Source organism: Calliphora vicina, chromosome 4 (assembly GCF_958450345.1).
Source record: "Calliphora vicina chromosome 4, idCalVici1.1, whole genome shotgun sequence".
In the NCBI taxonomy this organism is placed as follows: domain Eukaryota; kingdom Metazoa; phylum Arthropoda; class Insecta; order Diptera; family Calliphoridae; genus Calliphora; species Calliphora vicina.
In genome coordinates, this window is record NC_088783.1 from 36,471,246 (window position 1) to 36,490,237 (window position 18,992).

Consider the following 18,992-nt stretch of genomic DNA (forward strand, 5'->3'; position numbering starts at 1 on the left):
CCTCCTGGTCAGCCTACAAGCGTTTATACAAGTACTATGTAAGTATTCATTCTAAGTAAAAATCTTACGCCAATTTTTTTAAATGCCTTTCATAAATTTATATTTGGCAATTTTATTAAAGAAAAAAAATATTATTTTATTATTTGACTCTCTTTCTGCACATTCATTTGCACTTACTCACTTACACTGTCATACAATAAATTCTTTTACAACAAAAATGGCCGACCCTCAATTGAAAATTTGTCAAATTGTAAAATTGATGTGATTCTAAAAGAATAATGAAAACTTTTATAAAAATATATAACTACATATACATAGATACATAAAACGAAATTGATAGTTAATTTATATCTATATATTTTTATTATACATTTTCCTACAAAAACTAAAAATTATTTCCATTACACAGGGTGTTTCCATAAATTTTGTTCTTTTCTTTTTATGCAGCCTGTGTAAAATACAATAAAGAAAACTATATAAAATAAATTATAGCATACTTTTAGACAGATAACGAAAAATTTACCTATTAGAATTGAGTGACCAGCTGTGCATTGTGTAAATGGCAATGAAATAATAATAATGTGTGTATAAAGGAAGTGATTGTATAGAAAATAATATAAAAAGAAGTATTTTTCTGCACGACTGATTCTACTAAATTGGTTTGTGAAAACGTCTAGTAGCTTGGAGTTGAAACACACATTCACCTACAGGAACATACATAAATTGTCGAAAAAGTCCCTTAATAAAAAAGTGTTTTTGATTGCTTTAGTTATAAATTATCAAATAAAGTTGAATATAAATCAATATATTAAAGATGTTGGCAAAGTGTTGTTAAACCAAATTAAGTGTTTAAATTAAAACAACTTATTTCTGTAGTGTGGTAAATGTAATAAATTCATATCATGGGCTTAGTGGTCAAACGTGTTAAGTCCACCTTTTATGAAAATTTAAATTGTAATTCATAGCGTTAAAATTAGTAATACACCGTTTGATTAAAAATAGATGCGAAAAAAAACAAAATAAATATTATAGGAAAATGAGGTAAGTTCACTAAAAAAAAACAAAATAAGTAACAGAAAATGAACTAAGTCCCAAAGATAAGTTTTATAAGTCGCCAAAGCACTTATTCTAAACTGTGATAATTTATTATTAGAAATCATACCAAATGTTAGAACGTTTTCGTCTGTAAAATTTGTGAAATTTGACTTAACTCATTTGCACACTAAACGATATATCGTCCCCTTTGCGTGAAATTATCGTAGCTTACATTTTTATCAAATTTACTTTTAGATCCAAATGTGTACTAAAGTCAATTAATCGCTACATATTAAAACATTTATATTTATTATTAATATTATTAATTATTTAGGCTCAAGTTCATTAAATTGTTTTCTTTAGAAATTCTGAAAAGTTATATTTGACATACGGCAGAATGGAATGCATTTTCGGGGTTAGCCACCACCCCCTCATCAGCACTCTTTTGTGTCGATGTAAGTATCGCTTGTAAACATCATCTATTTAACTCACCAGTTTTACAGAAATAGAATAAAGGACTTATATCAAAGCTTTCTTTAATCATATTTCTGTTTCTACTTTGATTCAGTTAGACGAAGTTTACGAGCTTTTTCAGAGTTGTATTCTTTAGTATTATTACTTTTTTGTTTTTTTTTAAATTTATTTAATAATATTAATAAGGAATAAACGTTCGACAAAATAACCAGTAATATATTTATTATATTTATAATATAAATCGAGTAATTCCTATATGAAATCATCTTTTCTGACTTAAAACATCATTTTCCTGATTATTTCAAATGTCAGTATTTAAAATGATATGGCAATATCATTTGAAACTGCAATACTGTTTCTAATACAAAAAATAAGCATAACATTATAAAGCCTACTTTAAGGCTAAATTAAATAACACTCATACGACCCAATAACCCCACTTTATCAGTAAATTCTGTTTAACTCAACATTGAAATAAAAAAAATCCTCAGGTGTCTTGCAACAAAAGAGGATTACAGAAAAAAAAGATTTTATCATTTTAATTTTCTTTACAAGTTGACACCTTTGTTCAGTTTGTTACAAGTACTTTTATTTCAGTCTCAGTTATTTCATTATCATCAGATAAGTGACGACAATCTTAGAATTGTCTCATTCAAAGTCTGGCCAGCAAAAGCAATGCCAACAACAACAATAGCTACTTTTAAATCTATTTCATCTCTGTAGAGAAGAAATATGTTTTACAGAAAACATTACTAGTGTTTGAAACATATCTATCTGACTACCACTTACTGCCAACATTTCATTTTATTTTATTTTTTTTTTTACAAAACTCATGCACACGCAACATAATAAAGCAAAACTTACACACTTACTTTAAAACGCAGGCACATGCACCTTCGTTCTTTTACATTTCTGTAGCACAAAGATTTAAACTTAAAATCTAAACAATGACTGTTTTTTTTGCCTCCCCATGGATTAACCTTTTTATGTTTAATGAAAAACTTTTTTTCTTACAATTTTTTGTTCACTTTTTTTACTGTTGTAGTGGAAATGTTGTTGCTGTTGTTTGTATTTCTTCCAAGCAATATAACAAAATGGTTGAGCGTTTTTTTTTTCTTCTCCATTTTTTCCTTCATTGTTGTGTCGACAACAACTACAATATCCATCATAGCGAAAAAGGATGGGGAAAAATAGTGCAAGAAATGAATGAATGGAAAGTATAGTGATGCTGAATTGAACGTACGTAAGAAAAAAAGGGAAAGTTTTGTTGAATGGTATAAATTTGATGAGAGTTAAAAAAGAAAGAAAAGGAAAATAGCTTTTTTCTTCTCCATCATTTATTATTTAGCTGCATTACAGCCAAGCCAGGACTCGAAATGCGAAGAAGATGTTGCCACAGACACTAGAGTTTAAGTTTTTTACTAGCTATTTTTTTTGTTGCTTGAAATGTTTGCTATTTTGTAAAAGTTTAAGAATAATAGAGATTTTTCAACCATTATACAATATCTCTTCGTAAACTTATCAGTTCTATTGTTGTCATATTTTTTCCCTCAACGTTACTTTCAGTGCTGTGGAAGCAGGCGAAGATGTTGGCTAAATATAAGTAAAGGATTAATTAGAATTGGAGGGCCTTGGTTATAATGACAATACTTAGGAACATTTTAGGAGTATTTTGTAATTAAATAACCATGGCATAGTAAATTCATCGGCAAGATAATGACAATAAATCGGTCCATAGTGTTGTTTTTATATGAGGAACAAAATTTTGAAAAATATTGGGATGAAACGAAATATTTTGATAAAGAAAATTAATTTTTGAACCCTTAATCTTCTGAATTTTAAAATTCTGTAGAATTTCAAAATTCGCTTCAGTTTGATTTTTATACACGTTCAAAGTTCATACTTTTTAATATTTGGTGTATGACTTAAAAATGCGGGATTTACAATATAATATGGGTTACAAAATCTCTTCATATTTATTAAGTAAAGCTACACAAGCTTATACATCCCTGGTAAAAATTAGGATTCAAATTTATTTCAATTTTTTTGGACTACTCTTAACAAGGCCTTAATAACTTAATCCCACTACAACCTTATGCCCTGCATTTTTTATGTTTTTTTTTGTTGTTGTTACTCTTGCACTATTTTTACGATTTTTGTTTAGATATTTATTTTCGTGCTGTTTGTATTCATTTGTATGTTGTGTTCTGTTGTGTTTTGTTGAATTTTGTTGAGTTTTGTAGTGTAGTGTTGCATGCCTTTTGTAGCACTTAAGAATTAGTTGAGCATACAGCTCTTCAACGTAAAATCTTTCTGCAGTTACAACACTCTCAAAAGCTGCGTGTTGTATTCTTCAACCTACACTTTTAACATTTTAGTGCAACTCAGCTTCCTCAAACTGTGGCGTATAGTTTCTCAAGTTGATATTGTTGGCATATTAATAACAATAACAAAAAAATAAAAATACTGAAAAATAAAAATAAAATAATACTTAAAGGGTGCACAGCAATTACAAACAGTTAGAGCTGAGTCAGAGAGGGGACTATAAAGTTTGAGCAATTCTCTATTTTCGTGAAAAAGTTTTCTTATTGTTGTATTTAAGTTTTCGTTTTTTGCTCATTTCTCTTTAACAATCGTTTAAAAGAAGTGAATTGTAAAATGAATAAATTTTTTTGTTGATTATTTTAAGTTTTCTTAATGCTATTGTTGCTGCTCTTGCTGTTTTATTTTTTTGTATACAACGATTTAATTTAATGCAATATTCTATTTTATTTTTGTATAGTTTTTTTGTTCTGTCCTGCATTCCTTTGGAATTTAAAATAGTTTTGAAAAGTACAAAGTGAAATGTAATACTATGATGGAAGGAGTTAAACTTCATCCTTCCATCATGTTGTAATACAATGCTGGATAATAAATAGTATGATGTTTATTTTCTTGGCAGAGAATATTTCTATTTATGAATTTGATCATAAAAGTTTAGTAAATAGTCGTAGCATTATACTTAAAGTTGTTTATTGCAGTTTTTGTGTGTGCTAAATTAGAATATTGCATATAAAAGGAACATAAACAAGTAAGTATGCTGTATTCGGCTATGCCGAATCTTATATAGCCACCATCAATATAAGACTGGCACGGATTTTTTTCTGATATTGCCTATTTGCAATACAAAATTTTGTATGGATACCACGATTCTATAGATATTTATGTATCATAGAGACATTTCCCAGGAAGATATTTGTATGGGTGATAGGTGACAATATTAGAAAATATTAACGTTTTTGGTCCATAACTCTGGTTCCATTTAACCGAATTCATCCATTTTCAATACCAAACATTTCTGATCAACAAAGAATATTTGGAAAATTTCATTTCACTAAGTTCTTCCCTGTGCCTTCAGTAGACGGACAGACATAGCTAGATCGTCTAAGAATTTTATAAGAAGCTACGACATTTCGATATGTTACAAACGTTATGACAAAATCAATATAGCCCTCATCTTTTTGGTGGTGATTATAAAAACTTTTCTGTAGAAAAATTTAATTTTGATTAATTTTTTTAATTTAAAAAAAAAACTTTTTATGTATAACAAGTAAGAGAGCTTTATTCGGCTATGCCGAATCTTATATACCCATCACCAAATTATACTTTAAAACAGAGGTGCGCAAAAAAAATTCTCTCACCAACACATTCAATTCTTTATTTTATTCAGTACACCTACAAACACACAAATACAAAAAACGAAAAGAATAAAGAAAAAGTCATAAACCAGTGCGCATGCGTATTCCTAGTTGTCTCGTTGAGTGGACAACGACTACTAAAATGTAAGAGCATAAGAATACGTGTGATTTGATTCTGCACAATTGTGCTATGGGCTACGCATTACTGCTTTAAAATAAAATTTTTTAGAGAACAAAATGTAAAAAAAAATTATTTTTAATTTTTTTAAAAATTTTTTTTTTTAATTTTTTTAACAAAAAAAAAAAAAAATTTAATTTTTTTAATTTATTTGTGAAAAAAAAATTATAAAAAAATTTTTTTGATAAAAAAACAACAAAATTTAAAAAAAAAATATTTTCAAAATAGTATTTTTAATTTTTTTAAAAAATATTTGTTTTAATTTTTTTAACAAAAAAAAAATTATTTTTTTTAATGTATTTGTGAAAAAAAAAATTATGAAAAAAAATTTTTTTGGGAAAAAAATTTAGGTTAAAAAATATTTTTTCCGGTTTTGACCCATTACTATCGAAATTCATTTTAGGTACGAAATCTCATTCGATTGCGAATGCGTTTACAATCAATATTTCGATATGGAATGACAACATCAATATACCCCATCTATTTTAATGGTGGGTATAAAAATGCAAATTTTAACGGTTGTGCCTATCATACTGATCAAGAAAAACTAAAAGTATTGCCGAACTCTATGGAATTCAATTCAGAAAAAATTAATTATTAAAAATTTCAATGAATTTTAATAAGAATTAATTCCAAATTTCTTAAACATCTATTTATATATAAGCCAGTACTAAACTACTTCCAAGTAATGTAGATGGTATGAAAAACTCATTGAAAAGTAAGTTGTTCACTATATAGTTTTTGCTGGGTACATTCATTAATGAATAAAAACATATTTTTTTCAGATAATGTAAGTCAAAGGTTAATTTCCTTTACAAGATATCAATATTTTTAACATAAAAGTAATTGAAAATAATACAAACATTTTAATGAATTTTATTTATTTCTAGAAAATAAATTATTTTCCTCAAAGCATTAGAAATAGTACCCAAAATTTAGGCTTATTTACTCGATTTATTTCAAAACAAATAATAATTGTAGCATAATTAAATTACTAGGAAAAACTTTCAATGGAAATTCAAAAAAAAAATTATAAGAAAATTTAATTTTGTTTTATGTTTGGTTTTTTAAAGTTTACTTTAATTGTATCCTTTTTCCCATTGAAGTATTTTCTTATTATTATGCCCCTGTTCTTGACTTACAACTTTAAGAGCTCTTATGTTTGTGTGATTTTTTTTTTGTAGGATTTTTGTATGTTTCTACTATGTACTTACAAATATAAAAAGGCAAATTAAAAATTCCTTACAATCCCCAGATAAAATTGTATAAACATTCAGTAGTCATTCATACATTTTAATCTTTACATACACACACTTTCCACCTCCTGAGATGCTCCTGCACAAACACCTGTTTCTTTATTAGTTTTAATTTTTTCCGGTATTTATTTTCCATTGTGTGTATGTCAGTCAGTAAGTCATACATTCAGTCAGTCTGAATAAATTGTCGTTCTTTTCTGTTTCTTTAAAAGGTATTTTATCTTTTCATTTCTTAAAAGATTCTTAGTACACTTCTACATCAATTTGAAATTCTTTTACACACTCACAATGGATTATGAGAAATGCGAATTGAAAATAAAGAGATTTTTTCTGTTTTTTTTTTATTTAGTTTTTCTTTTCTTGTATGTTTGCACTTGAAATATGGGAACAGGGTATTAACTGAGATAATATGTGTAAATACAAGCTTAAAGTTTTTGTAATTTCATGTCTTTTTCACTTCTGAGAAATTATTAAATTAAAATGTGTTCTTTTAAAAAGCTGCAAATATGACACAAAAGTTAAAGTATTAGAATGTATATAATCTGTTATTATTTGTAAAGGTAAAATTTTACAAAATCGGGTAGAATGAGGTTACGAATGAACAGCAATGCGACAAGTGTCATACCAAACATTGTCAATACATGCCGTGCTCTTTTAACATACTCGGCATGACATAAGAAGGAATACCGAACACTACTGAAATTAGTGCTGGTTCACACACGTCAATTTTACTTTAGCAAGTCTTAAGTTTGTAGATAAGAGAGGTGAGGAGATTGGAAATATTTGCCTCTTTTTCTTCCTCTCTTCTATAAACTCAAGACTTGCTCAAGTAAACTTGAAGTCTGTGAACTAGTACTTAATCATACTTGAATGATAACCTCAGATGTTCACCAGACTCTGGTTTTGAATATTGTCATAATATCTTTAATGTTTATATCCCTTTTATTGCACTTTAAATAAATGATGAAAAGAAAATTTTTCTCTAATCCTTAAATCATTAAAAAAAAAATGAAAATAATTTGCATGTATGTACAACACTCACCCTAATGCCATTTTACAATCCAAACATTTTATGAGAAAATAAAAACTTTACAAACATTCAAATACTAAAACGTATCATTGAAACAATCAAGTAATTTATGATTTAAAGCCACAATAATTCATGTCGCCTTGTTTTATTATCAAATTATTAGACCTAGCAATAAAACAAAAGTAAAAACAATAATACTTAAATCCACTTATTTCGAAATAAACAAAAAGAAAGAAAGAAAAATAAATCAATTTGTATTAAAACAAAATTGAAATCTGTCACATAGCGAAAACTTACATTTTTCTTGAATTTCAGAAAAATTTCACAACTCTCGAAGCAGCAGTTAGAGGGTTGAAAATTAAAATTTGTAAAAATTGCGTTAAATGTATTTTAAATTACTTTTTTTTTTGCTGCTACTTCTCTTTCTTTGTTTTTTGCCACAACTTTTACAACGCACATAAAATGAAATATTAAAAAATAAATAATTTTTTATTTCTTTTTTTTTTTTGGGTTCCACACAAAAGAAATGCAACAGCAACACTTTGCATGAGTCCTGCTAAACAACAATAATAATAAAAAACGGAAATAAAAAAACAGTTTCGAGAACAAAAAAAAAAAAAAAATATGAAAAGTATGAAAATGCTAATGTTTCGCTTCTTTTCATACTTTTTTTTATATAGTAAGTCATAAAAAATCAATGTTGTATGGAAAATATGAAAAACAAACCTAACCGGATGTAATTCTTAAGTTGTTTCTTGTAACAGAAACAAAAAACACACACACTTAAGCATTCTCAGACACACACAAATGCACACATGTTGCTACATTAATAAAATGTGTTCAAAACTCAACAAAAAAACACAGAAGCTCAACTTTCTTTTGTCGACATTTGCTACAGCCATTCAGTTGCACATACATACTTTCGTACGTATTAAAATAATGATGGAATATAAGCAATTTTTCAATGACTACACTTTTCGCATGGCTGTGGCTATAGTGTGGGACAAATATAGAGATACGGATAACTCTTTTGATAACCACGTTTTTGTTGAAATGCCAGCACTGAGCTATGCCATATTTTAGTTTCTATCTTAAACTAGAATTACAAACATTATACTTGTCTCAACACCCCACAGTTCTAGGTAACTTTCCCCGACTAATGCCCATAATTTCAACAGATAGATAGCTACCAGTGCCTAGTTACTTATGGATTAAAAATATTTGGTAATTTTTACGCATATATATTGATTTCAAATTAATGTCAACATTCCTTTTAGGTAAATTTATCTGCTGTAGATATCTATTTGATGAAATTACAGGCACTATAGATATCTGTCAGTACTTAAAAAGTCTGTCTGGTGAAGACAAAGATCGCCCAGGCCAGCCAAAAAAGGTTGGAGACCAAGAATTGAAGGCATTACTCTATGAATATTGTTGTCAAACTGAACAAGAGCTTGCAAATCTTTGGGTGCTACTCAAGCAAAAATTTGAAAACGTTTGCGAGCAGCAGGGTTCATCCAAAAGCAGCGATATTGGGTACCATACTAATTAAAGCTGAGAGACCTTCAAAGACTATTTTTTATGTGTGAAATGCTGTTTGAACGCATCATTACTTGTGATGAGAAATGGATCCATTGCTATAACCCGAAACGTAAGAGATCGTATGTGATGTCTGGCCAACCAGCCGAATCGACACCAAAGCCAAATATCCATGGCGCTAATGTAATGCTCTGTTTTTGGTGGTAGCAAAAGGGACCTATCTATTATGAGCTGCTGAAATCTGGTCAAATCATCACATAGAACCTGTTTCACATTTTTAAGTCGTACACCCATTAAAACAAGCCGTACTGAAATAACATTTCTTTAATTTATTAGCATATACTTACTACACCATATCCAAATGTATTTCAGAAGTTTCTAATTGTATTTCAGAAACTCACAATTGTATTTCAGAAATTTCTATTTATATTTCAGAAATTGGTATCGCTATTAGAATTTTCGCGAAAAATAAAATGAAATTTCTGAAATACAATTGGAAAATTCAGAAATACAATTGGAAATTTCTGAAATACTATTAGAAATTTCGGAAATATAAATGGAAAATTCAGAAATATAATTGGAATATTCTGAAATTGAATTAGAAACATCTGAAATATAATTGGAAATTTCTGAAATTCAAATGGAAATTTCTGAAATACAATTAGATACTTCTGTCATACAATTGGAAATGATGTAGTTTCAAATTCTGTAGATGAAAACACATTTGTTTCATTTAATTTGTGTCACACTGTATCTTGATATTATTAATATTTCATTTTACAATTGTGACTATTCAAACATTTTGTCGATCATTAAAATGTTTTATGTTATTTAACATGCTTGGAATTGTAAAACATAAACGAGGGCTGCTTGGAAAATCAAAAAATCTAAGCAAATAATTAAATATTTAGAATTACTTAATCCCATAAACAAAATTTATGTAATGTGCAGGAATTATCATATAAAAAAGTTGATGCAGTCTTTAATTAATCTCTAAGGGATATACTTTTAAATATATGTAGCTCTTCTTTCAGCATATTGGCCATCAAATAATTCATTATTATTTACTTATTATTATTATCTAACCAACACCAAAAATACATTTTAAACTTAAGTACAATATAAAAGAAAAAAAGAAATCTTAAAAAAATCGTTAGAAGTTGCTTGTTTTCCTATAAAACCTATTTATTTATACTCATCATAGTAACAGCTGTAAGTTTTCTAAAAAAAAATAATCAACAGTAGCAACAAAAGATTTGTAAACAGCAACAACCAACAACAAACTAACAAGCAACTTGTAACAGAAGGCGTAAGTTATAAGATAGAATGAAACAAAAAGTTGCAAAATAAAAATGAAGCTAATGAAAAACACAGAGCAACACCGCACCATTAACTTGAGTGTTTTTTTTTTTTTTTAAATTGAACGCACGTATTTTTATGGCCTTCATTGTTTCTTATAAAAACTTTCTTTGTTGTTGTGTTGTAGTCTTCCTTGATAGGAGTAGTCTTCCTTGAATATACATATACGTATATATACGTTCTTTGCTGTTTGTGTTGAATTATTTTCTTACATTTTTTATGTTCAGCTTCATTTACGAAACAAAAACATAAATCACTTTCAATTGCCTGGAGAGAGTTAAACACTGGTAGTGAAAACAAACCGGTTGTGAGGAACAAAAATGAAATGAAAAAAATTGGCACCCATTTATGGATGTCGTACAAGCATCAAGTCAGTAAAAAGGTTTCTTATTTTTTTTTGTATCGCGTTTTTTAATAGAAATAAAAATAATAATAATTTCGCACCATTAGTAACAAAGTGTGTTCGTGATCATACACACACTCAGGCAACCATTGTATATGATACAAAAATTATGTTGCGAAGGTAGGCTAAAGTCCTTTGGGAACAATGAACAAATTACAATACCTCCTGTGTTTATTAGGCTTTCATTTGATAATATATTGTCTATATAAAAACCTTAGTATTAGAAATATATCCAGAAAAATACCGAAAAATTAAGGGGGTCTTAATGTTTCTCTTGTACCCTATTTGTAAGCCAATTTTGCTTATGGCACACGATCCTTAAAATATCTTTGATCTTCGGAGTGTTGATTTCAGCCAACATTCTGACAGCAGGATATTGTTATATCAATTTTAACTTGTTAGTACGTGCAACATATGTTTAATTTCCGGCAAAAACACAATATTATTCCACCAATGAAATATACTTCTATTCAAAATCAAAAAATGTGATTAAAAAGAGCCCAATATCTCTCCACTGACCAGTCAGTTTGGAAGATTTGCCTCTCTTGGTACAAAAACCACATTATTGTTCTTGTACCACTCAAGACCTTGCTTACCATAATGACAGGATGCCAAATCAGGCCAAAAATAGTGGACACATTAAGAAGTCTTAAACTTCCCTTGATGTAAATTTCGGTGTAAATTTCATTTGTTAATGATCATACATTCCGCTTCAATTTATAATTGTTTCTGAAGAAAATGTTATTTGAAATTTATTTCGAATGAAATTTTAAGCCTGCCCTCGCATTACATATCTAAACGCGTATTATATAGTACATTTAAACTCTCATTCATATAAAAATGAATGCTTTTGTTTGTAGTTTGTATTCATTTCGCTCTTTTATTTAGTCAGTCTAAACTAGCAGTGTAGTTTGTGTTAGTTTTTTTTCATCTTCCCTACATAGTAAATTGTTTGTGGTATAATGGCTGAATGTCTGCATGCATTTAGACTTGTTAGTAGAACGTGCAACATATGTTTCATTTCCGGCAACAACGCAACATTATTCCACCATGTTGTTGTTTAGTCATAGTAGTTGTACGTAGCTAATGTATTGAAATTAAATGCATCCTATTCTTAAGCTTATTTCTGACTCATGCAAGTTTTGTTTTAATTTTATTATGTAGAAAAACATAATTTTTTACTCATTTGCAATTGTAAAATATGCAGTTTTCTTGAAATGGATAAAAGGTTTTAGTTAGAAATTTTTAGGCGAATTATGAATAGTAGTAAGGCCAGAAATTCGAAATTATTGGTCAGATGGCTTTGATAACATTGTACTCCAAAATTTAAATTTAATACATCGATTCAATTAGGAATAAATCAGGATTTCAGAATACAAATTAGGGAGGCCCTTAGATTGCACTGAAATTGGTGGATTTCGAGGAATTTTAGTTTTTTGCAATAAATTTCTTAAAATTATTTATTTAATAGCCTATTTTCTGTGTTTAATTTCAGATTGCTTGTTTCGATTCCTAATCTACGGTTTTGTAATTTTAAATTCCTAGAACATGTTAACCCATTTATAAATGGGGTCAAATCTATTAATAACATCAAAGTAGATGAAATAAATTTGTCAATATAAATGTTTGTTCTTTATTGAATCGTGACTATTACAAATATATTTGGGCGTTTCAGCAAATGGTTGCTTCAAAGGAATCAGTTGCATTCGATATAGGTTTCAGTGATAGTCTGACCCGATTTCAGCAGCTCATAACCCTTTTGCTGCCACAAAATACAGAGCATTACATTAGCGCCATGGATAATTGGCTTTGGTGTCGATTCGGCTGGTTGGCCAGGCATCACTTACGATCTCTTCCGGTTATCGTAATGGATAATTTCTCATCACAAGTAATGATGCGGTGCAAAAATGATTTTCTTTTATAGCGTTCAAGGAGCAAAAAATAGTCTTTCATGGTCTCTCAGCTTCAATTCGTATGGTACCCAATTTCCCTGCTTTTGGATGAATCCTGCTGTTTGCAAACATTTTGGAATTGCTGACTGAGCAGCTCCCAATGATTTTGCAAGGTCTTGTTGAGTTTGACAACACTCTTCATGGAGTAATGCCTCCAATTTTTGATCTTTATCCTTTTTACTCTCGCACGTTGAAACCGATGAAATACATGCAGCATAAGCTTTGGTGAGCAATCGGTGTACTTCAGCGGCCCTTTTTTTAAATTAAAGAACTAAAGCAAAACTTCCCGCACGCTTTGTTAGAACAAAATTCGACATTTTCGAAGACTTTGTTGTTTACACTATAATGTTTTATAACTAAGTGAGATTGGACGACATCTATGTAGTCCAATCACACTATAATGACATATAAATTATTAAAAACAAAAAATTCGTTCAAAATGTACGTCATCTATTATATATCCCGTATTTTTAATTCATACTCTCAATATTATCTCTAGTTTGGAGGTTTTACTTTGCTGTCTTGACCAATTTTGACCCCAGATATAGAAGGGTTAGCAGTGTCTTATCAATTCAATATTTTTAAATAATTTGAAAAAATGTATGAACATAAACTTCCTCGAAATCCATCAATTTCAAATCAGTTCTCACGTTAACCCGTAATAGATAAAATAGTTAAAATTTTAATTTTTTAACCACTTTTAGTTTTGGAATCAAAAATATTTTTAACAATTTTTTATAATTTCGTCAAAAAAAAAATTGAAAATGAAAATTTTAGGAATTAAATAATGCAGAAAGGAAATCTTATTTTTTTTGGTATCAACTTATAATTTTTATAGTTTGCAGTTAATATACATATATGGGTAATTAAAATAAATAAACCAGTTTTAAATAAATTTTTTTTTAACATGTATTTTTATTTTTTTTTACAAAGATTGCTTCTTTACCACAAATCTGGAATGTCGTAACCATTGCAATCATCGAAAACTCAAAAATTCAAAAAGACTTAATCAATTGTCGGAATTCTACTTTTTTTACTAGAGTTACTTTTTTTATTTTGTAGAATTATGTAATTATTGATAACAGATCCCATACAAAATTATAATTCATAAACGCAATATAACTCTACCTTTTGCAGTTGTTTTTAAAATATCAATAAGAAATGAGAGACACCACCTGATAGTGAGAACCTATCTAAATATAAATACTTCTAAATTGATAAGACATTATTCTTTTAATTACAAAACAGATTTAAACACAAACATTTGTTTTTTCAAATAAATCAGAGAAATTCGGAAAGCAACAACAAAATAGATAAAAACACTGAACAGAGTGTAAACAAAAACAATAAACAGAGCGTAAGCAATTCTTACTGAGAAGATCGTGGAATCTATTTTCATTCAAAATCTTAATCAAACAACAACGCACGTTAAAGCAAAAATGCCCTGTCACGTTGTTGTCATTATCACTAAAAACAAAACAATATAATACAAATATAAAAACAAAATAAAATACAAAAACAAATTTATAACAAATAAAATTAAATTTAACAAATGTACAAAAGTAAAGCATTAAGTAAGAGAACTGCAATATATACTCTGTTAGTTCTAACGCGAAACCGAAAGTGTCAACATCGTTTAGTAAAGTGAAAAAAAAAATATAGAAATAATAAAAATGGTACAAGAATTTTTGCAAGTTACCTACGATGCCAACAACAAAATCTGGACATCATCGCATTATCCCTACAAGGAGCAAATTAAAGGCTCTATGGGAGAACGATTTTTGAAGACAATGCGCAGCATTGACCCCAATAAAATCATTGATCAATTCTACGATACTAATAAACAGAAAACCGCCAAAGAGGTTTACGAGCAATCGATTGCAGTGGCGAAGAATATGCAACGTTTGGGTATTAAGAAGGGCGATGTTGTGGTCTTTTTCTCCATGAACAATGAAGATGTAGCAGTGCTAACAATGGGTTGTATTTTGATTGGTGCCCTGGTGAATTATTTCGAAGTATTTATGGAGGGAGGTAAGAGAGTGTGGAGACAAATATTTTTATTTAAATTACAAAATAATATGAAATTTAGCAATTTACATAAACTTATTTAAATTTCAATTTAAATATGTTGCCAGAGGGAGGATAGAGTAGAAAGTAGAAATGAGTGCAAATGTTTAAATTGAAGGAACTTGTGCAAGAGAACTTTTGTTAAGTTGAATTTTACTACATACATACATATATCTAAAAAAAATTATGTCACCTTTTCGAATATTTATATTTACTTTTATGAGTGTAAATAGTACTTATAATTAAGTTTCTTTATTCTTACATTTGCTTCTAGCTTTTTAATTTACTATTCAAGTTACTTATTCAATATATAAACATTTAAAAAGAAACTATTTAGATTAGAGATTTTAAAATGTTAAGAGTTTTTGATAACATAAGCATTAGAAAAAGAGAAAACACTTGACATTAAACGTGACAGTGTGGACAAAGTAAATGAGAATAAAAACAAATATTGTTGTTCAATAATAAGCAGTGATAACGCATTCTTTTCAGTACTTATTTTACTAAATTCAGGTGAGATTAGGTCTAAAGGAAAATGATTATATTTGATCAAGATAATAGTGATGTATACGACTGTTGAGAATTTTACATTCCTTCCAATGTAAAACATTTCTGTGTGAATTTCTCCAACTTCTGTTGGGTATTTTGGACGCACACGTGTTTTACACTAAAAGACACGCGGTCGATTTCTAGATTTCATAAGGCTCTGGAATATATGTATTTATTTTGTGGGATCTTGAGGAATATTTCTAAGTGTCACAAAAGTAATGACAAACTTATCTAAATCCGTATACACTAAATGCAGTGGTGGAGAATATAAAATATAGAAACAACAAGTTAAATAGCAACTTGAAATGACATTTATAATTTTGTAGGGCATTTTAAAATTAAATCAATACATATGACAAATAATTATTGTATAATGGAATATTTCCACTTTTTTATCACTCAAATATAATTTAAATTACTTGAGATAAACATGCATAAATTAATATATTTTTGTAGATCTCAGGCATACATTAAGTATTTTAATTAAATTATGATTTAATAATAAAATATTCCTTATCATTCATGCATTTAACAAAATAATAACAAAGTATTTTCAACAAATGGGTCAGGCTTATGAGCGTTTATCCGGTAATTTAAATGACATACAATTAGAAAACTGTATAGTCAAAAAATCTATAAATGTTATTGGGTATATGACTTAAAAATGCGGGATTTACAATAGAAGCAGCATTTTCAAAACGTTTTCGAGCAACAGGATTCATTCAAAAACAGGGAAATTGGGTACCATACGTATTAAAGCCGAGAGACCTATAAAGACAACTTTGCATGTCCCAAATAAAGCTTGAACGCAATAAAACAAAATCATTTTTGCACCGAATCATTACTTGCGATGAAAGTTGGATCCCTTACAACAACCAGAAGCGTAACAGATCATATGTGAAGCCCGCCCAACTAGCCAAATCGACACCAAAGACAAATATCCATGGCTAAGGTAGTTCTCTATATTGGTATGAGCTGCTGAAATCTGACCAGAGCATCACAGGGAGCCTATTCTGAATGCAACTAATTTTTTTGAAGCAAGAATTTCCCAAAAAAAAACCCTGAATATGCGGTAAGACATGAAACTGTAATATCCCATCATGACAACACTCGGCCACATGTAGCAATACCTGTTAAAAAGTATATAGAATGAAGTTTTGCCACACCCGCTTAATAGTACAGACCGTGAGTCGTCCGACTACTATTTGTTTCGACTGATGCAGAATGATTTCTCTGGCATAAGCTTCACTTTGGAACAGAGTATCCGAAATTGGCTTGATTCGTCATAGCCAACTATTGCCAATACTTTGAATAAATTTATATTGTACAAATCTTTCATAATAAAAGCAACAGTTTTAAAAAATTCCGCATTTTTAAGTCATACATCCAATATTTATTTAAATCCAAATACTTTGTATGACCATTTTCGAGTTTCTGTATATTAAAATCAAGTTTTCTCCGCTAAGATAAAATTTTTCGCGATTTCGTTTGTTAATCGTGAAAGCGATCGTAAAATTGATAACCAATATAGAAATTCTAACCTTAAAGTTTTACCTTTTCGTCGTTTTTAGTCAGTGTGTATGAAAGACTTTAGAAGTTATAACAAATAATCAGGTGAACAAATTTATATAATAATAAACTATTTTTTGATTCTCCTGATAATGATTATTTTAAATTCAAGGCAACGATATGAATTTGTGCAATTCAGAGTGCTATTTTTCTATGTCGTATCTTATATACCCTTCCACAAACGGAATGAAAAACTTGTTGTTTATATTGTGTCGAGTTATATATGAAGGGTATTAATGATTTGAATATTTGTTTGAATATTATCTCGAATACTTTAAAATTAATTTAACATAAAAATTTAAATAATATAACTTTTAATGCTAAGCCAAGTTTTCTTATTTTTTTTAGAACACATCGATTACGTTTTTGACATTGTAAAACCCACAATTGTCTTATATGAAGAAAAGCATAAAACTAAATGCTTGCAATCCCTCGAACGTACAAAACTTAAATCCTGCAAATATGTCTTATCGATCGATGGCCAAGAGCAACCAAATATTAAATCCGAATTACTAACATATGATGGTGTCATTGACTATGATAAATTTGAAAGTGTGGAAGTTAAAGATCCCCAAAATGAGTTGTGCTTTTTGGCGCTGACCTCAGGTTCGACGGGCATTCCTAAAGTTGTGCAAATCACTCATACATTAATGCTGCACGGTATACATATCTGGTGGGATAATAAAAACCATTATGAACCCTTGAACTCGGAAACAGTGGTCTTCTCCTTTAGTCCCTTGAGATGGATCAGCCAATGTGCTATGCTTTTGGAATCCATGTTAATGGGCATTAAACGTGTTAGTTCTTGTGGTGCGCCTACGGGAAAATATGGTCTGGAAGTCTTACGTAAATCTCAAATAAGTCATATATTTGTGGCACCCTCTATATTCTATAATATTCTATTGGAATTAGAGGATCAGGATGTAGAGTCATTGAAATCTTTAAAATTAATATTGCTGGGTGGTGAACCGGCCTCAAAGGTTTTGTTGGATTTGGCCAAGAAACATTGTGTTAACGCCAAGGTATATCAATGTTATGGCATGACTGAAATGACCAGCTGTATATCTAATGATGAAGATATAAATGGTGGCAAATTGCTGCCAGGCTATCAAATGCAAATATTGGATGACCAGTGTAAACCATTGGGTCCTAATCAAAAGGGGCAAATAGCTTTGAAGCCTCCATTTTCCTTGAAGGGCTATAAGAGCATTGATTGTCAGAAGTATTACAATGATCAGGGTATGTTTATAAATGGCGATTATGGTGTAATAGACGACCAAGGCAATTTGCATGTTTTGGCTAGATATAAAGATTTGATTTATTCAAATAATTTAACTGTAAGTAAACTTACTAATACATTTTCAAATGATATTTCTTTAATTAAAATATAATTTACAGCTCATACCTAATCCTTTGGAGCATACTGTTATGGAATTGCCGGAAATTTGTGTAGCACGTTTGGCTGGTTATCGCAAGTCACCGGAGGATTGCAATGAAATTGGTGCCTTTTTTGTGGTGCTTAATCAAGGTGTCACGACACCACAAGCTGAGATCTCTAAGAATATTTTTAAACTTTTAAAATCTCATTTGACGGCCGAAGAATTGGCGGTTATACAAGATATTTATTATGTGGAGTCTGTACCTGTTACTACCTGTGGCAAGGTTGATCGTGTGGCTTTAAAGAATTTGGCTTTGAAGAAATCACAAATTAAATAGATTTTTAAATAGAATTATAAGCTTATATTGAGGTACAAATAGCTTTATGTACAATAGTTTTGATTTTAGAGAATAAAAAAATACTTTACAACACCTTCAAATGTATCAGTTATGATAATTAACTAAAACCAACGTAAACAAAAACATTCTGGCTGTTTTTTAAGATCACAACTCCCAAATCTATGATT

The 18,992-nt window shown here is 29.1% G+C and overlaps 1 protein-coding gene and 1 long non-coding RNA gene across 2 annotated transcripts in view; one reads left to right on the forward strand and one right to left on the reverse strand.

Annotated features, from left to right (window-relative positions):
* Positions 1 to 18,992, reverse strand: part of LOC135959241 (uncharacterized) — a 169,313-nt gene that overhangs the window by 55,701 nt on the left and 94,620 nt on the right. The window lies entirely within an intron of this gene.
* Positions 14,479 to 18,897, forward strand: LOC135958973 (uncharacterized). Its single transcript, XM_065509925.1, has 3 exons — positions 14,479 to 14,934; positions 17,437 to 18,425; positions 18,487 to 18,897. Exons 1-3 carry the CDS (start codon positions 14,577 to 14,579, stop codon positions 18,802 to 18,804), a joined length of 1,665 nt encoding a protein of 554 aa, XP_065365997.1. The 5' UTR covers positions 14,479 to 14,576; the 3' UTR covers positions 18,805 to 18,897.